The 22,887-nt window shown below is 39.7% G+C and overlaps 1 protein-coding gene across 1 annotated transcript in view; it reads left to right on the plus strand.

Moving 5' to 3' along the window:
* The window catches only part of LOC132830840 (MAGUK p55 subfamily member 3-like), a 79,502-nt gene that overhangs the window by 41,040 nt on the left and 15,575 nt on the right, over positions 1 to 22,887 (plus strand). The window contains exons 9-12 of the mRNA XM_060848721.1: positions 1,568 to 1,642; positions 7,648 to 7,844; positions 10,070 to 10,134; positions 12,531 to 12,551. Of these exons, the coding sequence (XP_060704704.1) occupies positions 1,568 to 1,642; positions 7,648 to 7,844; positions 10,070 to 10,134; positions 12,531 to 12,551 (358 nt within the window). The remainder of the gene's footprint in view (positions 1 to 1,567; positions 1,643 to 7,647; positions 7,845 to 10,069; positions 10,135 to 12,530; positions 12,552 to 22,887) is intronic.

A 22,887-nucleotide genomic window follows, 5' to 3' on the forward strand; every position in this document is an offset into this window, starting at 1 on the left:
AGCCTTTTTAACAATTTTTGTTGTTGTCCCCAGAATATTAGCCTGGGTCCCTGGATCACTTAATCCAGTGCTGTTTTCACTATGCTACCACCTGCCCTTGTTGCCATTAAACACTTAACACATGTTAAAACCTTTTCAAAAATAGCAAAGAAAATAATTTGCAGATAAAATCGCCATTTGATGATGATATGAAATCAGTCATTTCCATATCATAGGAACCACATGATGATTATAGGACAGGAGGAGGTCATTTGGCCTATCATGTACCAGCTCTCTGCATCAATTCACCTAGTCCCACTCTCCTGTCTTTTCCCAGTACACCTGCGAATGTTTTTCTGCAATAATTATCCAATTCTGTTTTGAAATCAATGATTGAATTTGCCTCTATCACACTGTCAGAGAGTGCATTCCAAGCCCTAATCACTCACCACATAAAAGAAACTCCCTTCATATCACCTTTTCTTCTTTTGTCAATTACCTTAAATCAATATTGTTTGGCTCTCAGAACCCCAGCAATGGCTGCAGTTTCTTCCCATCTAATTCTGTCCAAACCCCTTGTGATTTTGAACACCTTGTTATGGGATAGGCCAGACCCCATCAAAATATTTTAAGAAGGTAGCCTAGACCCTAACTTTTTCTAATTTTAAAAATGAAGTGGGTGTTTCATGTGTGATGCAAATGGTCAATCCACTCAGCTTTAAGCAAAACAGAAATTGTTGAAACACCAACAATATAAAGCGGAATTTAGAATAACTTAACCATTGGAAAACTTAATTAATTGACTGTTCCAACATAGTAACATCCCATAAACACCGCCCTTGGCAAAAAGGTAAATTCAAACACAGATTCTTACAATATCAATCCAAAGAGATTGCAGAGAAAGTCAGTTAGGAATTAATTATTGAAGCTTGCAGCATTTCGGGTATTCACACATCCTGCGACAGCTATAGCTAAGAAAAAACTAAGAGAAAGCCGACTGGAAGAACTGGCCACTCCCCTTCCATTATTAAATTGTTTTAAAACAATACCTAAAGGCTCCTTAAACCTAGACACTTCGGCACCTTGGCCTTTAAAACATCTCTTCAAAAAAAACCTAGGACAAAATAACCTTTATAAAGTGATAGCATCGTCACAATCTCTATCAAATCGCTTCTTAGTCTTCTCTTCTCTAAGTAGAACAATATCACTTTCTTCATGTTATTCATGTAATTAAAGTTCCTCCTCTCTGGGACCACTTATATTCATCTTTCTGCACACTTTTTAATGTCTTCTCAGCAGCAGACCTCATGCACAGATGAAGACATACTAACATTTAGTAACATGAAGATAGTAGATAGTACACTTCTGACAATGTGTATGTTATCTCATTGCTTTAAATCATTCCTCAACATGATCTGACAGCAGTGAAAAATATGAACAAACCTGGAATTGTTTGTAAAACAATTTTTGTAGAACATTTAACATGTCTTGACTTCAGATTTAAAACAAAACTGACATGAACTGAAGGGAAGGGTACAGATCTCATCGGACACAACAGTTTGATGTTTCAAATATTTTATCTGTGCAGGCCCAGTGTCAGGGTTCAATAACGTTAAAGCTAATTCCAGCTGTCAAAGAAGAGGACCAGCTAAATGAAACAAAGGTAAGGAGAGTGTATGATGTTATGGACTAGGCCAGACCATTCAAAACATTCTTAAGCAGGCAGCCCTAGACCTAACTTTGCAATTTGTTTTGGTAAGTGTACAGTGAAAGTTACCTGGAGTAAAATAGCTAGGTTGACTACAAGATTTTAAAACAAGCAAAAAATGTATTCACAAAATTACACAATGAAACACAAAGAACAGAATAAAGAATCCCTACCTAACTCAGTCCATCCAACTAGGCTTAATGATGCTGTTCCGAATATGTACAACAGTCTCAATAAGCAAACTCCCTTTTAAAACCGGTATAAGTGGAACACAGGTTGAAGTTGAAGGGTTGAAAAAGAGAAAGAGTTTCCTCACAGCTCCCTGTTTAACTTTCCAGTTCAAGACTGAACTAAAACTGCTCAGCTCAGCTAGCTAGAGAGCTGACCACTCCCCTTTCATTATGCAGGTCACTTCTAAAGCATGACCACTTTGGCCTGAAGTCTCATCTGTTTACATATAAACAAAAGGCCTCTCTGTACCAAATCAGACTGATCGGATCTCGGCCCGGTTTATTACCCCCTCTGAAAAAAATCAAGGACAGCATCTCCTTGAGCCAAGAAACAGCTTTCAGGAAGAAAAGGGACTAGAATTGTGACAATGATTTTTGGACAGACTCAAGTAGTATTAAAGATGCTGTATTGTATTAATTTAGCAGATAATGTTGTAATGTCAATAGCTTGACCAATCACTGGAAAAATATTATTTTAGCAATGAACACTAATATGTATTAGACTTGAACTAGTGAATAGCTGGATATTTGTCAATTAATGAAAGGGATGAGAAGGTTAAAATAAATGATTTAATACAGGTTTTCTAAATAAGAATGCAAATTAGAGAAGCTGATCTGGAAGCACTGGGAAGGATTTAATGGCCACCTGTGCCATGCTTGGAGGTGCATGGTGGGTATTTAATGGGGCAGGAGTATAGCTGCTGAGGACCTTGTCACCTTTCTACTTCGACTTAATTATGTCCGTAATGGGAAGAACCATGGAGACATGCCCACACTTCACCAATTGAAGGATTTTAACCCTTGCTTGTATACAGCCATCAGTAGGCAGATCTGTAATCATGCAGGAAACCCCAGCAGCTTGCTTGTGGTCTCCTGGGGTGGCAATGGGATTGGAAACCTCATTCATAAGCAGTCTGAAAGTCCCACTGACTACCCTCAACCTCCCCATGCTACTAACTGTTCAAGACCCTTCCTGCCATCACTTACTCCGAATACTGGTCCGATAGTGAATATGTTCCTCACAACAGTCACTACTTCCATGATATCTGATTAACCAGTAGCTGGGATTTCTTACTTCCCAGATCTTGATCCCAATGGAAGGCCTGCTGGTGACCTGTTAATTGCCTCACAATTTGTCATATCTTTCATTAACTCTCTAAGGCCTGAAATGCCCATTAAATCCATAAAATTACCCCCAGTATACACAACAAGGAAAGTCTTACATGTCAACAAACCAATGCAAATGAAGGTGCTATTGGAGAAAAGATTCAGGGTTAGGCTGAAGAAGACAAAGTATGGTTGAAATGATTGAAATTGGGTAGGGTTTAGTGAAGACAAATCTTCAGACAAATTTTTGTCTCCTCATTTGCTGATTTTCGGGCAGCTAATGTGCTGCTTAGTTTGTAGAGACACAATGCAGAATTATTTATGTCTCTCCCAACAAGTGCATAAGGGAATTGCACTCAGCAGTGGAGCTTGGATGTCCCACTGTGTTGTATACCTCTTTAGCAAGGACAACTGTATTATGGCAGTTTAAAGATGGGTTTTGTCACAAGACAACTTGTCAGTGTTTTCCCACTTTTCCCATTATTTGATGCAAAAGATGTCTGCTGCTAAATTTTGGACAGGAACATTTGTCCATATTGGGCACCAAGATGAAAGTTGGGAGTAGGTGGATGAAAGTCTCTTTAAAATAAAGGTCTAATGTTTTCAGAAAAATTGATACCTTTAAGAAAATATCACTGTAGTACTTTTATCTTGCCGTTGGTGACCAATTGGTCCAACTGCTGATATTGTTCATTTAGTTTAATTCTTATCATCTTCTGACCTGCACAAGTGATGTTACTCAGCAGGTCTGGAAGGGTAATGTCTCTTTCTTTTTTACTGTTGGATATACTATAGCATCTTGATGTCACTGGGTCCTTCTAAAAATCTAAACCATAACTTCCACTCAAATGCATCTAAATTCTGTTATCAACATTGAAAACTTCATCTTTAGAAAATGAAGCTCCAATCGGTGTTTTTCCCCAAATCATTCACATTGAAGTTGCAGCTCACAAATTTTATGCTTTTCTTAACCATTCAGTTACAATTCTGATGGTACAGTTGCTCATTTTTTCAAAGACTGCTCTTATGAGTCTTATTGTCATGTTCCCAGCTGTGGCTGATAGCAAGTTTCACCTTCAATGGGTTTGTTAACAACTTGCCTTTCTGGATTGCAGTAAGGTCTCTGATCCCGATTTCACCTCTTTGCCTCAAAATGTGTGCTTCTGACCTTACCCGTCTTATATCATCATTTCAAACTCTTACCGCCATTCCTATCTTCCTTGTGTGTTTTGTGGGCTGCAGTTCATCTGGAGTTTCTTTCCAAATAACTCGGAAAGATATTTGTTCATTCTCTCTTCCTTCTTCATTGAAATGACCAACTCCAAACATCATCTAGACAGTTCAGCTTGCTTTTCAGATATTTGCAATCAGCAACTTCCTCTAGACTGAATGTAGTCGGTAATCTTTTTTACAATGCTATAACTCAGTAGCTATATTCTAATTTCCTATGCTCTTGATGAAATTGTTAGTTCTTCCAAGTCTAAAAATACGCAGTTTCTTCATGTATCTAATAAGCCAAAACAACATCTAATAGTTTGAATCTTCATAGGCTTCACCCTATTCTATTATCTCCCATGATTGTAAATAAAATTTTCATATCTCCTCCATTGCTATAGCTGGCTCCAGTAATGTTATTTTTCTTTCATCTATTACCTTAACAATTCTGAACTCATCGCTTCAAGGCTTGCAACCTGTAATCATGCCTGAGAAGGTCGCTCCAATAAAATTTTAATCTTTTTTTAGTTAGGCTGAAAGATCTGATATTGTAGCCCCAACATTCCCTGTATTTCAATCTTCTAGTACATCAATATAACGGTAGCCTATATTTCATTCTCTTCTCCAAATATAAACAAAGGAAAATAACATATCAGAGAAATCAGTAAGCTCATCAAACTTGGCCTGCAATCATGGAGCCTGGAGTAAGGAGAAGAGATTTTTCCTAATAGCCATCTCCGCATCATCACCACCCAACACCAGGAGAGGCAACAAAAGGTTCAAAAAGACAAAAAAAAACTCTGCAACTTTTCCTCAGACCCTACAGCTGAAACCAAGTCCAGAGACCACAGTTTACACATTAACTGTTCGTCCAGTTGATTTTTATGGCACACAGCCTCTACATATATTTCACAATTTTCTACAGCCTCAAAACTCTATAGTTCTTGATATTCATCAGTTTTATCCTCCTCCTTTATAATCATCATTAAACTCAAGCTTAATGCAATCTAAATATACTGACTTAGATTTTCTTTATCCTAAATTTTCAATATTGATGGTGTCCTGTGATTCAAAACTTGACATCTAAATAAAATAAATCACAGTCCATTACAGGCTGATGTTTATATCTTATTGATCTGTTCATCTTACCACTAAAATTCTAATTGTTCATTGTGCAGCACATTATCAAAATGCAATTCTAATTTAACTCATTTCGATATGAGAAAGCTTATCAGGCATGGAACAAATTGTACAAGACCCTGTGATGCATTTATAAGTTATTTTGCTTCTATAAGTTTTAGATACATACAAACATATACTATCCAATATTTCACTGGAGTACAGGAAGCATCTGTTATTATTATACAAACCACCTACAATTAATATTATTTTTAAAAACATTATTACCAGAATTATTTACTCTATCCATTATCTTTGTTATGCTCCTGAAGGTGTTGATCAATGCTGAGGTAAGACTTTATAAGCATTTGATGCTTTTCAGGACCTCATTCACACACCAATTCTTAACACAAAAGTCTACGGAAAATGGGGCTACTCTCTTACGGAAAATCACAGCCAAATGTAATTATATTTTTATCTGATGCTCACACCTGCACACGTACCAGCAGGTTTTACTGGTTCATCAGTCTAAATGGAACCCCAGCTACTTTTTCTTTCTCATCTCTAATCCAGTGCCATTGAAATCAATTCCCACTGTTACTTAGCTGTGGTCATAAATAGGTGAAAGTGAGGACTGCAGATGCTGGAGATTAGAGTTGAGAGTGAGGTGCTGGAAAAGCACAGCAGGTCAGGCAGCATACAAGGTGCAGGACAATCGACGTTTTGAGCAAAAGCCCTTCATCAGGAAACTGGTCATAAACAGCTTGGTTTCAGGCCCTGGTTGCATTTTTTTTAAGTGAAGTTCCAGTAGAAATCATGGCTTTTACTGACTATAATATTGTACAAGACCATTCAGATTTTCGAAGTTAGTTGCTGCTATAGATTTTATAAAACTATCAGTCGGTTAGATTTCCACAAACCATTCAATGCCAGTTTTGATTCTTGGTTCCAGGAAGGGGCTGAAATGCACCAAATTTTGAAACTTTATACGACAGTATAGTATTATTTTCTTGGCTGTGAATGACTTACCTGTACTGCAGTGTATGACATGATCATGCCTTGTCATGCCATGCTCAAGGCTTCTTACCTTCTGACTATACAATGGAAGTAAAAAGGGTAAATTTAGACAAAGAAAAACAAACAGCAGTATAAGATGTATTGCATATAGTGAGGTAAGCCAGAGGTTTTTCTGTTCATCAGTCTCAACCATTGTGGAGCTGAGTTCTGCATTCAATGCTCTCTGAAGAAGGAGATTAAGGATTTTTTGGGGATCAGCTCAATTACTCAAACAAAAGAGGTAGATAGAGGCAGGTGAACCTAAACCCTGTATAAAACTATACATCAAGATAAAACTGATGACAACTGAATTTATAGTCAAATAACTTAAGTTCTAAGATAATTCTCTTGATTGTAAACAAAGATGCAAGAAATACAGCAGCATTATAAGTTGATATTTTATACTTGGATTTTCAGAAAGCTTTACACAAGGCTCCACGTCGACGATTAAGGGCTAAGGTAAGGAGCCACGGAATAGGAGGTAAAGTATGCTGCTGATTAAGTAATTAGCTCAAAATTAGGAAACAACTTAGCTTTAAATGGGAACTCTACAGGCTGGAAAGAGGTATGAATGAGATCCCCTGCCCCAGGCCCAAGGTTTAAAGTTTGAAGCATTACTATTTTAAACCTTGCAGGAAGCAGGGCAAGTAGTTACAGACACAATTTAATTTGGGTAACTCAAGTAATCAGAATGGAGCGAGGGACCAAAACAAGATAATAGGGTTTAGATGGATAAAATAATGAGTCACAATGATCAGCAACCACTTCTGGTCACAGTGAAAAAGAATACAAACCTATCAACAAGGGGAAAAGTAGCAACAGTATTTACAGATTGAAAATCATCAAAAGTGTTTTATAAGGTGTCAGACCCATCTGGTCTGGCCATCTATCCATAGGAAGGATATTAATCTTGTCAAAGTATAAAGGTAAGAAATAAGGACTATTTCAGCTATCAGAAAGTTCAGTAATCACTAAGGAACCTGGGATTCTTTAATGAAATAAAAGTCACTGATGTGTGCTCATGGAAGTTTGCAAATTTATGACAAAATTTTATCCACTCTGGTGAATGTTTACTACAGTAGATAAATTAAAACTGAATAAATAATAAAAATTAGATAATTCTTTTCTCACTTAAAAAGGAACAATAGATTTGCAGAATAGGTTACCTGGGAAAGCCACAGCAGCATTTTTAGGCAATTGATTCTAAATTACGCATTGATGTTTTTTCCATAGGTACACGTGAGAGCCTTGTTTGACTATGACCCAAGTGAGGATAAAGCGATTCCCTGTAAAGAAGCAGGGTTACCTTTCAGGAAAGGGGATGTCCTTCAGGTTGTAAGCCAGGACGACTCTGTGTGGTGGCAAGCAAAGCGTGTGGAAGACGTAAACCTGAGGGCAGGCCTGATTCCATCCAAAAAGTTTCAAGAGAAGTAGGTTGCTGCATATTATTGTCCTTCATGGCTTATAGATCAAGGATGGTTCAGAATTTACCATTAACATTATCTGGCTTATCTACCAAATTCAGTAGCTAAACAACAGATATTTAGCTACACTGAAGTTTAAGTCTGAAGATCATTATCTCTTGATGCCTTATCTCTCTCGATATGCTATCCACTTAAATTATGTTTGTTCTCAAATGACAAAAGTTTAACTCCATCAACAATGCAACACAAATATTTATCCAATACACTGGCATTGGTTCTTTTGTTTGGTAGTATTACAGTAGAATTAAAGCTGAACATGTTCAAGGTAGCTCCATCTTGTTAATAATCAGAAGAGATTGGCCTGTAAAATATTGCTATGTTATATTTGCAGCCAGAATTGATGTATTTGAGACAACTGTGTGTTTCCTTCAGTTGGTCAAGTTTTGTAAGAGACTATTATAACTTAATTTATTGTAAATATTGCACAAAATTATACTATTTTAGAGGTATATGCACCACTAATGAGATTCTATGGTATTCTTTTATCCTCATGTTATCTGCCATAAAATTATTGGATGCAGTTTTCCAATGAAATAACATTATACCAATCGTTAATCATTATACCAAGAGAATCATTATACCAAGTGAATGATAATAGTTAAGTCTTACTATTTTATTAAAAAGGATAGTTAGACTGGAATGATAAGTATTTTGTTTGGGGTGGATTTAAAATGTTATGATCCCAGATGATGGTAATGTTGGACTAATCAAATCCCAGAATGAAAACAGGCTTGATAAATCATTGGTTTAATTTTAGCAGTTACTATGGTGGTCAATCATTGAACACACAGACACAAGGCTGCCAATGTTCTTTAATGAAAGAACACAAGTTTGTTACACAAAAAAAAAGAAGTGAAGTGAATAAGACAGTTGGGAAATATGTTAATATAGACAACAAAACAAAGTTTTAACTCATTTCCCAGCAATTTATTTCTTACATACTTAATCCCGAAGAAATATTACCCTACATTAACTCTTTCATTTCTTACTTTATTGACTCTATCCTTCTTAGACTGTTGGGACGGTTTTATGATATCCCACACCAGGATTTCAATTCTGATGGCCTAAACCACTTTTCACTTCTGAAAATATGAGAACGTCTGCATAAAGTCTCAAAGTTTGGAGGCTTCCCAACCTAAAACACTTATATTCCTGTAAAATTCTCTTCTCTATGGAAATCTTGTGCCCTGAATTCAAACCAAACTATTGGCTGTGGATCTGTCTTTCTCTGATTGTTTTAAATTCAGCAGTATAAACCCTGCACTCATCAACACCACAGATCCCCTGCTAGGCATCTCTCTGCATCAGTGTCTTCTTAGAATTTAGCATTTTAGTATGTAAAACAAAAAGACCTGCTGACCATTTAAAAATCAATTATTCTCACAGAACTGAAACCACACGTCTCCTTCTATCTTATCATTGTAAATTCCCATATGAAAATAATATATAGTATACCCTAAAACATTTATTGTTTTCTGTACAGATTCCAACATCTGCATTAATTTGTTCATACACAGTACAGTAATTTATAGTTCAAGATGGGGTATGAGTGCAGAGTTGTTAATTATTCTCTGATACTTTGGCTTAGTTTCATATAAGACTCTGGAAAATTAATTCCAGAATGCCAATAACAGGACAACAAAAGCAAATAAATCCTATTCTTACTCTTAAGCAAGCAGAAGCAATTCCTACACCATAAATCAGAGACAAATATTATGCACATTGCCCCAGCTGAGATGAGCTAACCCAAAATTTGGTTTCAAATCTTATATCTTCATGAGCTTTATGACTCAATACAGGTCATTCTGCTATAACAGTTGGCACAAATTGGTTATAACGCATTTTGACGGATTGTGGATATTGTTTGGATAAAATAAACTTTCCATTGAATGACTACAATGATTTTCTATAAGTGATTTTCTATAACGCAAGGTTGGAGAGGAATACAACTGCTGTGCTAAAGCAGAATGACCTGTATGACATTGGATGCTATATTTCCAAGCTAAGCCATTGACGTATCCACAGAGCACTTTCCAGATATATAGGCTTTGAAGAGTAGATATGCAACTTGAAATATATGAGTGTGTGAGTACCAACATAGGTGTCTTTTTCTTTGATTTGACAATGTTGACAGAATACTTTCTCAATATTCCCTTTTTTTTTATTTTCAGACGACTTGCCTACAGGCAAAAAAAAGCGAATTTGGAACAAGAGAAAAGCAGTAAAAGATCATCCTGTAAGGAATCAACAAATAAACTTACTTTCATTTTGTTTCCTGCTATCTATGCTTTAATTGTCCAAGGTTTAGTGAGGTCCTGAAAGCAATGCTGTGCAGGATTGAAATGTTGAGGTTCCTGTTAGTCATTCCCAGTTACTGAAGCAGTTAAGTCATTGAGTATGAATCACAGAAATAATGGAGATTCCAACATGCCTCATCTGGGCAAGCTCTTCGGGTCTCATCTGTTGGGCTGTACAGACATTTGTTGTTCTATCTAAGTGTAATTGTCTTACTTCTGCAAGAATTGTGTACCACAGTAATACTGATGCTGCACCTGAGACCAACTCTTGCTTGTTTACCTCAGTGTAAGGATGAACCTGACTATGGCAAGAAGACCATATTCAAAATATTGTCAGCATTTTCATTTTAAAACAAGATACTTTAAACATTAGTTTGAATTTCTTTTTCAATATATTAATGAAACGGTTCAAAGTTCCAAATAGCCCTTAAAGAATACAAACGTCTTTTTCAAGATTTGACTCAAAGGTGTTCATCTAGATGCAAGATGAACATATTCCATTTATTCATAGCAACAAAACAGTTTTTTTCCCCAGGAAGACAAGGCTAGCCTTTATCAATATGTAATATTACAATTTTGGACCATTACTGTCTGAAATATACTTTAAAAATCAGAAAAGACAGGCTCTGGGGTTTAGATTAGATTACAGTGTGGAAACAGGCCCTTCGGCCCAACAAGTCCACACCAACCCGCCGAAGCGCAACCCACCCATACATTTACCCCTTACCTAACACTATGGGCAATTCAGCATGGCCAATTCACCTGAACTGCACATCTTTGGACTGTGGGAGGAAACTGGAGCACCCAGAGGAAACCCACGCAGACACAGGGAGAACGTGCAAACTCCACACAGTCAGTCGCCTGAGGTGGGAACTGAACCCAGGTCTCAGGCACTGTGAGGCAGCAGTGCTAACCACTGTGCCACCGTGCCACCCATTTGGGGTTGGAACCTAAATCATTGTGTATAACTGATTTTGCAAAAATAATGATTAAACATCTGTACAGCAGATACAAAGACCAAAAACAAAGCTCTGTAAATTTACATGTCCTAATCAGCTTGGTCAGACATGTTATTTCATACCTCTGAAGTAGGTGGGATTAGAAACTTGGTTGCCTGGCTCAAAAGCAGGTACACTACCATTGTACTACAATATCACTAGAATCCAAAATCCATGAGTTAGTTGATGCCAGTACAATGGCACCTGGGAACCACAACTGATGTCCATGCTTCCACACTATTAAGGATAAAAACAGAATAACGCCTACCACTGCTGTTCAATTCTGCTCGGGCATGGATTCAGTTGTGTTGATTGTAATTATTCTTTTTGGTTAAAACTACCAGGATTAGATAACTCATGAGTGAGAACAGCACCTGTAAATCGGAATGCTGAAACATATGCTGGGTTCCCTTTTCACAATGGGCACCCATCCCCCCCCATCCCAGGTTGCAGGGGAGGCACGTTTAATCAATATGTGGACAATAAATTGCTGTGGGCTTAGGGATAATGGTGTCAGTTGATTTGATAATGAACCTAACTGGGACCTTGTTGGGTGCCATATCTTCTGCCCCTTTCACTTTATGATTTAATGCAGGGTAAGTGGTGGTGGGGTGGGTGGGAGGTTGGGCAGAGGGGTTTGCTGCCGCCTAGAGACTGACATGGCACATCTCCCACAATTGAGTGAGCTGCCATTGTTCCCTCAGTGGTTTGATGCATTAAATCCAATGCATAGAAATTTACTTCAAAAGAGCAGTCATTTGCCATCCCACATTTCTGCTTTCAGTCAGTAAACCTGCAAGCTCTTCATATTCAAATACCTGTTCAACTCTCTTCGAACTTTTTTTGAGGAATTGGCTTCTGCCACCTTTTCAGCACAAGCAGTTCAGATTCTGACAACTCTGAGTGAAAACCATTCTCATCTCTAAAGATTGTCAACTGGAATGGAAAAAAGGAAAACTGAAAATCATGCCAAACTAAAAGTGTAAGTGAAGTTGTCAGAAATACTCAGCAGATCAGTCAACAGCTGGAAAGAGAAAAGATGGGTTATGAGCTTTGCATATGTCCTCGTCATCAGAAAAATCTGAATCCAATAAAGAGTGGACGCACAAAATTCTTATCATAGAGGTCAACTTCTGTCTCTTAGTAGGTAAAGGTTCATCATGTTACAGCTGAAGCATTTTGTTTGAAAAGAAAGTTACAACTAGAATAAATTTGCATGTTTGAACAGCATTGATTTTACCTTTATATTCTGTCTAACCAAATAAACCAACTTAATGTTTACTGGCAGGATAACACTCATGAATATTTTCCTTTTCTCTTATTAATGCTACACTCAGATGACCAAAGTTGTGAGAAAGGTGGGTGCTGCATTATCTTCTAAATTGCATGAAATTTACACAGAATTATGTGTAGCAATGTTTGTAAATCTTCAGTAATATTAATATTTTCATATATTAATGCTTTAAGTTTCTAAGTAGATCAAGAAGATTACCAATGTATTAAAGCACAAAATTTAGGGCATGATTGTAATATTTAAGATTTAAACTTCATGTGCTGAAACAGAATTGCACTTCAGATTAAGTAAGAGAGAAACTTTACTTCACTTTGCATTCAAATGAAAGTATAAAGTGGACAGAGGTTATAAAAAATTGCTTTATTTCTGACTTACAAATGTACCATTTTAAAAGGGAATAAACCAAAAATGCATGTGTAAAGGAGCTCCAGCAGCAGGGAAGCATCTTCACCCCAGCAGAGGATTCCTTGTCATGAAAAGATTTCTAGAATTTCTCGTGGTGGATTTTCAGGTCCTTGATCACTATAGTTTCTGGATTGAGCACTTTTATGTACACACTGGGTGTCTGGAATGCACTGCCAGTGGTAGTGGTGGAGGAAGCAGACATGTTAGCAATGTTTAAGGCTAAAATGTTGATAGACACATGAATGAGAGCCAAACAGGAGGATAGAAACTGCACATGGGCAATAAATAGTGGGTCTTAATAAGGATTGAAATTGGCACAGGCTTGGTGGGCCAAAGGGCTTGTTCCTGTTGTATTGAATTATATTGTATTAATTGTGCTGAGTTCTTCACCAAGTTCACTGCAGGCCATTCCCATCCTTGACCAACTGTAGCCAGAGCATGTGCGCATTCTTGGTTTGTATGTTTCAGTATTTACAGTGATCAGGGCCACAACTTTGAAACCAGGATCCTACAAGTGCTTTGCAAGGTCAATGGCATTGCCAAGAGCCACATCAGCCCCCATTATCTAGTAGGTAGTGGACAGAGCAAGCAATTCAATTGTAAGCTGCATGACTGTTTGTACACTTTGCCTCTTGAGAATAAGTGCAAGTGGTCCAAGTACCTTCTGGAACTGGTTTATGTTTATAATAACACCACACACATGCACAGGCTATTCGCCATCTCTCCTTTGGACAAGACCAGACCTTCCTGTGGATCTCCATGGGCTTAGCATATCTTATGATGGAGATGGTCAGGTCAATAAATGGATAACCGAGCATCACAGGAGGCACAATGATAACCCTTCTGTTCACAATAATATCAAAGAGGACTAAGAAAGAAAAAAAGTAAAGTACTGAATAATTGTAAAGCTGTCAGGATTGACCTTCCAAATCGTGGCAGGTTATTCCTGCGAAATCAGGGGTCAGAATAGGATACAGGATCCATGGGAACCTGAACCTCACAGAGTCAAACAGCTGTACACAGGTAGCCACATGTATGTTTTCAGGGAAACCTCAGAAAATGAAGTGCAGATGCCTGAGGCCTGAAGTCTGCTGGTGCTGAAGAACTTTAAGTGTTAGTGCATGATAGCTCAAGTGGAGGGGAATCAGAGAGTGATGGGGAATCCTGGAGTGAACAGTAACTTGTGAATCAAGTGTGGGGAGGCCTACCTCAGCCCTGGAAAAAGGCATAAGAGGACCTGCTGGGAGGCCAAAACTGAAGCAATAAGTGCTATTGATCACATGATTCCTAATGTGCTGACCAACCTACTCCAGTGTGGGTGATCCACCGTGTGACCTGGATACCTTGGAAGGTACCAGAACAGGAAGAGGCTGAGAAGATCTTCTTGAGAAAATGCAGGATATCATCCTAACCATAACTATTTGCTCAGATTGTGATGCATGAAGAGAATGCTGCCACTAATGTGGACTCGAACATTCTAGCTAACTTGATGCAATTCAAACTGCTTATCATACAATAGCTTAGCAAACATTCACTAACTGTGTAATTGTCAGAATGTCAAGTTTCAAGCAAGGAAGAATGCAGCAGAATCTCCAGCAGCAGGTGGCGACACTGAGAGGGTAGCTGGACCAGTCAAACAGACCCTCTTTGGAGAGAAAAAGGGTTCTCTCTATGGGAAAGAGGGCTCTCAAGAAGAATTCCTTAACCTTTTAAATACAACAGGCTTTCTTCTATGTAAATTTTATTTTATTTCAAAAATATACTTTATTCGTAAAATATTCATAAAATAACTTGATGGACTGTACATTTGGAAATGCCATACATATGTCAACATTTACATACACAGCTCAGAATTATCATTATTATATATAGGTCTGTGCATTTCTCACTCATATGCCCATATATTTAGCTGAGGCGTCAGCAGAGCCCAAATGACTGCATGGGCCCCCTGTGCTTCGTTAGGCAGATGTTAAGCGGTGGTCTTTCCCCACCGCGCCTTGGCGGCAGCTGCCCCAAGCTTCAGCGCGTCCCTCAACACGTAGTCCTGGACGTTGGAATGTGCCAGTCTGCAACACTCAGTCAGGGTCAACTCCTTCAACTGGAAGATCAACAGGTTTCGGACCACCCAGAGAGCGTCCTTCACCGAGTTTATGATCCTCCAGGCACAGTTGATATTCGTCTCGGTGTGCGTTCCGGGGAACAGGCCGTAGAACACAGAGTCCCGTGTCACGGCGTTGCTCGGGACGAACCTCGACAAACACCACTGCATTTATTCTATGTAAATATTGTAAACACACCCTAATTAATTGATGCCAGTAGAATACTGAATCCTTGCTCCATGATCTTTGGGACTTGCGTGTGTTCAAATCTCATGTTACATGTTACTGCGAAAGCAGCAAGGTTATTGTTTATAGGTCAGAGCTGAATTCCTTTTAAAACTTCAACTGAACAGTTTGAGAATCTTTCCAATTGACAGCTATTATTTTAATTTTATTTTTGAGCTCAGCTGAAGAATAATTACAAGAATCGCATCAACTGCCTTTGATATTGTTCAAAGGTATGGATTGAGGATTGGCTGTCTGACAGAAGGCAGAGAGTTGGGATAAAAGGTTCTCATTCGGAATGGCAGCCGGTGACAAGCGGTGTCCTGCAGGGTTCAGTGTTGGGGCCATAGCTATTCACGTTATATATTAATGATCTGGATGAAGGGACTGGGGGCATTCTAGCAAAGTTTGCCGATGAAACAAAGTTAGGTGGACAGGCAGGTAGTACTGAGGATGTGGGGAGGCTGCAGAAGGATCTAGACAGTTTGGGAGAGTGGTCCAGGAAATGGCTGATGGAATTCAATGTGAGCAAATGCGAGGTCTTGCACTTCGGAAAAAAGAATACAAGCATGGACTACTTTCTAAATGGTGAGAAAATTCGTAAAGCCAAAGTACAAAGGGATCTGGGAGTGCTAGTCGAGGATTCTCTGAAGGTAAACATGCAGGTTGAGTCCGTGATTAAGAAAGCGCATGCAATGTTGTCATTTATCTCAAGTGGGTTGGAATATAAAAGCACCATTGTGCTACTGAGACTTTATAAAGCTCTGGTTAGGCCCCATTTGGAGTACTGTGTCCAGTTTTGGTCCCCACACCTCAGGAGGGACATACTGGCACTGGAGCGTGTCCAGCAGAGATTCACATGGATGATCCCTGGAATGGTAGGTGTAGCATATGAGGAACGGCTGAGGATCCTGGGATTGTATTCATTGGAGTTTAGAAGATTAAAGGGAGATCTAATAGAAACTTACAAGATAATACATGGCTTGGAAAGGGTGGACGCTAGGAAATTGTTTCCATTAGGTGAGGAGACTAGGACCCGTGGACACAGCCTTAGAATTAGAGGGGGTCAATTCAGAACAGAAATGCGGAGACAGTTCTTCAGCCAGAGAGTGGTGGGCCTGTGGAATACGTTACCGCAGAGTGCAGTGAAGGCAGGGACGCTAAATGTCTTCAAGGCAAAAATTGATAAATTCTTAATGTCACAAGGAATTAAGGGCTACGGGGAGAATGCGGGTAAGTGGAGTTGAAATGCCCATCAGCCATGATTGAATGGCGGAGTGGACTCGATGGGCCGAATGGCCTTACTTCCACTCCTATATCTTATGGTCTTATGATCTATTCAATCCATTAATCTTTCAGGAGCACTGACAATTTGCCTTTAGTAATACAGGACATGATTTACAAGTCAAAAATTATTATTAAGACTGGACTTTTGGATCTAATTCAACACTCCAGGTTTGGTATTGCAATTGAGGTCACTGATTCATGCAGAAAGAGGCAGTTGGCAGCTGTGGTCCTTTCCTTTCTTACAGATTGCATTGAAAACTTTGTTTTTGGCACCAATCCATCATTGCTCACAAAACCTGATGAGCCTGCATTTTCTTAATATTATTTGCATTAACAGTCAAGCATGAATACATCAAATATAGCAACTGTTAAATTGTTGAGATATTTTAATACACTTTCTATAATCAAGGTTTGTGAGATCAATTATGCACAGCAAATGCAAAGTCTTTGATATGTGTAACTTTTCAATTTACATTATTTCTAAGTCCCTTGAGCTAATTTTTTAGATTTAATTAGCATTTTCTTTTTTTTTGAAAGCAATGTGTTGTTATAAGAGTGAGATTCATGATGCCTGGTGCACCATGAGCCATGATGAATTTTCCTCACACAATCTTCCACTCTGCATCTCATTAATTACGCAATAGGCCTCCTTGTGGCCATCTTGGAGAATCATGCAGCAGGAAAAGCGAGGGTGCTCACTGCAGCTATGGTGTTACCATGTTCACTCTGTGGGTGCCATATTTATACCCCAACTCCGTGGCACATCAGGCACTGCCAGCCAGGAACTGGCTTCCATACTTGGTGTACAGCATTTTCCCCACAGAAATGGTCTGGAACTGACTTTGTGGACTGGAATCCTCAAGGTACTGGTGAATGGAGTGGTGGATAGGAAAGCCATTCCTTTTATCTGCAAAGGTGGTCATACCACCACTACCAGCCTGGTCCCAGACAGCTGTCAGTCCCAGACAGCAGCTCAGTCCCAGACAGCAACCAGTCCCATGCAGCAGCCTGAGCAGTACATTATCTGGACTTTAAAGCAATGCACAGTACTGCAGACAGAGGTGAAAGACTTTCTGTAACTCCACAAGGGTAAGTGCTACTATTTTCTCTCTACTACCTCACAAACACAAGCCACGCACTTGAACACTGCATCTGTACATGTCTTTCATCATGGATTACAACTCTCACAATTGCATAAAGTATGACTTGTCAATAGCTCTCACCCTCCCAAAATAGTAACCCTACTGCTCTCCGTGTTTTCTACTCACTCACTCAACTCCTCTCTTGCTCATGCATTTTCACTAATGAGTCTTCCATCTACTTTCATTATACTCAATGCCTCTCTTTCTGTCACTGAAAGACTAAATAGCTATTGGTCAAGTGCAGATTAATGGAATTAGTTCAGTTTAGTGTTTGGTGGGCGACATTGACATGATGAGCTGAAAGGCTTGCTTCTATGGTTATGACTCTATGACAATGAAAATATTTCACAACCAGGTCAGGAGGGTGAAAACCAGTCAGAGGTGGGGACACAAGTCTCCTCCCTGCACAAGATGATAATAAACTGGCCCAGAGAAGGACAGACTTGCTTATATTGGGGATGTGGAGACCTCCATGGACAACCAACCCAGAAAGCTTAATTGTGTTGTGCTGTGCTACTCTCCCATTGCATCCAAAACTAACTCATTATTATCCTGCAAAAGCTTTTACCCCTTTTAGCACATCTCATTCCATCTCCATTCTTACGCAGGCACTAGTGGTATACAGTGAAATTCGGCCAGGAAGAGGTCTGTGCTGGAGACCTTAAGCTTCAGATCCAGCTCCATCTAGGGGAAGGAAGCCACAGAGGATGCACAGGGCAAAACTCTCGCTCATACCCTCCACCAGGTCTAATCTGTCACCTCATTGAATATTCAATCTAGATTAGCCCTGGGAGCACAATCTGGTGAGCACGTCATTGATGCATCTCCATAGCTAGTTGAAAAGGAAATGTCCAGCTCTCTGTCACTGACAGGATTGTCAGAGACCAGGCACTTGCTCAGCCCCAGGCAGAGGACGATCCTCAGTCTCTGTTGTTAATGACTTTGTCAAAATGCACTGATAGGCACGGGAATAGCACATTGATTTGTCAAAGGATTTCAGTAAACTGGATCAAAAAATGTTGCAAGCTAAGAATGAGTTATGCAATGGGAGAGCAGCGCAGCACAACACAATGAAGTTTTCTGTTTTGTTTGTCCATGGAGGTCTCCACATCTCAAAGAATGGAGTCCACCAACATTGTCAGCACTGTTTTAATCCAGATGCATACATGTGGCTACTTCAATGAACAGGTTGGCTACTAACATGAAGACCCCGATCCACCACATCCAGTGCCCGGGCAGATACATGGGTGATCCTGCAGGTAAAAGGACCTTGGCAAAAGCTCACAATTCATAACTGTCCCTGAGCTACAAAGAAAAGTCCTGAAAGGCTGAAGTGCTATGTGAGTTGTCTGAAAGAGGCAATGGGGAAGTAGTGAGGGTAGTGATTTGGTGAGGCCTACTTACAGAGACAAAGAGCGTAAGAGGATACTTTACATGGAGCATGCAACAATGTTGTTGTGAACAGAGTTGTCTGAAAGCCAAGAGAAGCAAACAATAAGCTGCTGCTGCCAGGTAACCATTGACTTTCATGTTGTCAATTGGCAACGTCTAGTTTCTTAGGGAAGGAGAGGAGAATTGGGATCTGGACAGAAATCATGTGAGTTTGTAATAATGAGATGCAAATATATGGAAATTAGATGTTTTTTGCTTATTAGTGAGAAGTTGAACTAATGGCTTTAACCTAAGGGACAAATGCAGCTTTTTTTCTCAATGTCCAGAAACTGTTCCTTTTTTTTTTCGATTTTTGCTGCATTTTTCTCATTTTTTGCCACTGCTCCCAAAATTTCACTCAATCTTATTATTATACCTTCCCCTCTTTGTTTTGTTATTTCTTTTCTACAGTGTTATTTTTTATTTTGTTGTGAGAATGAGGACAGTTAGCTTCCTGGTCGAACTAGAAGCCCTCGATGAGTAAACAAATAAAGTTTAATCCATTACTGCAACTAATTACAGATTACTTAGAGTCATAGCAATGTACAGCATGGAAACAGGCCTTTCAGTCCAACCTGTCCATGCCAACCAGATATCCCAACCCAATCTAGTCCCACCTGCCAGCACCCGGCCCATATCCCTCCAAATGCTTCCTATTCATATACCCATCTAAATGCCTTTCAAATGTCGCAATTGTACCAGCCTCCACCACTTCCTCTGGCAGCTCATTCCATACGCACACCACCCTCTATGTGAAAAGGGTGCCCCTTAGGTCTCTTTTATATCTTTCCCTTCTCACCCAAAACCTATGCCCTCTAGTTCTGGACTCCCCGACCCCTTGCCTATTCACCCTATCCATGCCAGTTATAATTTTGTAAACCTCTATAAGGTCACCTCTCAACCTCCGATGCTCCAGGGAAAACAGCCCCAGCCTGTTCAGCCTGTCCCTAGAATTCAAATCCTTCAACCCTGGTAACATCCTTGTAAATCTTTTCTGAACCCTTTCAAGTTTCACAACATCTTTCTGATAGGAAGGAGACCAGAATTGCACACAATATTCCAACTGTGCCCTAACTAATGTCCTGTACAGCCGCAACATGACCTCCCAACTCCTGTAAATACTCTGACCAATAAAGGAAAGCATACCAAATGCCTTCTTCATTATCCTATCTACCTGCGATTCCACTTTCAAGGAGCTATGAACCTGCACTCCAAGGTCTCTTTGGTCAGCAACACTCCCTAGGACCTTACCATTAAGTGCATAAGTCCTGTTATGATTTGCTTTCCCAAAATGCAGCACCTCACATTTATCTGAATTAAACTCCATCTGCCACTTCTCAGCTCATTGGCCCATCTGGTCCAGATCCTGTTCGCTGTCCACTATACCTCCAATTTTGCAAACTTACTAACTGTACCTCTTAAGATCGCATCCAAATCATTTATGTAAATGATAAAAAGTAGAGGACCCAGCACCGATCCTTGTGGCACTCCACTGGTCACAGGCCTCCAGTCTGAAAAACAAGTCTCGACCACCACCCTCTGTCTTCTACCTTTGAGCCAGTTCTGTATCCAAATGATTAGTTCTCCCTGTATTCCAAGAGATCTAACCTTGCTAATCAGTCTCCCATCGATAACCTTGTCGAACGCCTTACTGAAGTCCATATAGATCACATCTACCACTCTACCCTCATCAATCCTCTTTGTTACTTCTTCAAAAATCTCAATCAAGTTTGTGAGACTAGAACTTGAGTTGTGTCATGAAAGAGACATTTTGGAGCACACTAATTTCAGGTCTCTTTGGAATTGCTTCTTTGTCTTTGCCCAAGTGCCCATCACATTGAGCGGTACTTCCGGCACTCAATTAGGTATTGACACTTTTAGACCAATATGGAACAGATTTCCTCTTCAGCATCACAGCCTGCCCCTGCCTTCAACTACCCAAACTCCAGTCCATTCCCATATGATCTTCTTCATGTCTCCATTCACCTCAGTGGCTCAGTTGTTCTGTCTTGCCCTTCTCTCTATCTGCAAATGTGTTGCTGGTCAAAGCACAGCAGGTTAGGCAGCATCTCAGGAATAGAGAATTCGACGTTTCGAGCATAAGCCCTTCATCTCTATCTACCAATCTTCCACCTAAAATCCTGAACCTAGTCTCATTGATCAAAGACATTGAGAGTTCTGATGGGTGGTTTATAGAATCATAATACTTTACAGCATAGAAGGCTACTCAACTTAGTCTCTGTGCTAGTTCTTTGACAGTGTTATCTAGTTTTCGATCCATTGCTCCTGTTTCCCCGCTGATTACAATACATTTTCAGGGCAGCACGGTGGCTCAATGGTTAACACTGCTGCTCCACAGCACCAGTGACCCAGGTTCAAGTCCCATCTTGGGCAACTGTCTGAGTGGAGTATGCATTTTCTCCCTGTGTCTGTTTGGGTTTTCTCTGGGTATTCTGGTTTCCTCCTGCAGGTCAGGGGAATTGTCCATGCTAAATTGCCCATAGTGTTAGGTGTATTAGTCAGGGGTAAATATGGGTTAGGGGAATGAGTCGGGGTGGGTTACTCGTCAGAGGGTTAGTGTGGACTTATTGGGCTGAATGGCCTGTTTACACACTGTAGAGAATCTAATCCTCTTTCTCCGTTTATTCAATTCTCTTTGAGTGTTGATCTTGCCTCAACCACCCTTTCAGGCAGCAATTTCCTAACAAACACAACCCATAAAGTGACATAAAGGAGCATTAATGTAAAAAAAATGTTTATTAATTGGGAAATATAATTTCTGCACTAATCTGAAAAGATTTCTGCCTAACTTTTCATAAATTTGAATCGTGACAAATTCTTTATAATTGTTTTCAAAAATGAACCTACCTTCATTAACTGTAATGAAAAATGTTAAAGATTCAACATTAAAAGTCTCAATACTAACTTGAAAACAACTATCTACTGATAAAGTAGATAATGAAAAGATCAACCAATTCAAACACAAATCCATCCTTATTGTTGCTCTCTCTGTAAAGTTACAAAAAGATACATTGAGCGTTCTAAATTGGGGCAAGACCAATTTTGATAGTCTTAGGCAGGAACTTTCAAAGATTGAGTGGGGAAAACTGTTTGCAGGCAACAGGATGTCTGGGAAGTGGGAGACTTTCAAAAGTGAATTAATGAGGGTTCAAGGCTAGTATGTTCCTAATAAAATGTGACAGGAGGAGGGAACATAGGTGACGAGAGTTATTGAGACATTGATCACAAAAAAGGAGGCATATGACATGTATAGGCAGCTGGGATCAAGTGAATTTCTTGAGTATAGAGGGTGTCAGAGTACACTTCAGCGAGAAATCAGGAGGTTTTTTTTTAGATTAGATTAGAATACTTATAGTGTGGAAACTGGCCCTTTGGCCCATCAAGTCCACACTGACCCTCCGAAGAGCAACCCAACTGGACACATTCCTCTACATTTACCTCTTTACCTAACACTACAGGCAATTTAGCATGGCCAATTCACCTAACCTGCACATCTTTGGACTATGGGAGGAAACCGGAGCACCCAGAGGAAACCCACGCAGACACAGGGAGAATGTGCAAACTCCACACAGAAGTTGCCCGAGGCGGGAACTGAACCCAGATCTCTGGTGCTGTGAGACAGCAGTGCTAACCACTGTGCCACCGTGCCACCAAAAGAAGGGGGACACGAGACGGCTTTGCCAAATAAGGTAAGGAGTAACTGGGGAGAGAGTAGGGCCTCTTTAAGATCAACAAGATTGTCTCTGTGCGGAGTCACAAGAGATGAGTGACATCGTAACTGAATATCACA

Source organism: Hemiscyllium ocellatum, chromosome 32, assembly GCF_020745735.1.
Source record: "Hemiscyllium ocellatum isolate sHemOce1 chromosome 32, sHemOce1.pat.X.cur, whole genome shotgun sequence".
NCBI lineage: Eukaryota > Metazoa > Chordata > Chondrichthyes > Orectolobiformes > Hemiscylliidae > Hemiscyllium > Hemiscyllium ocellatum.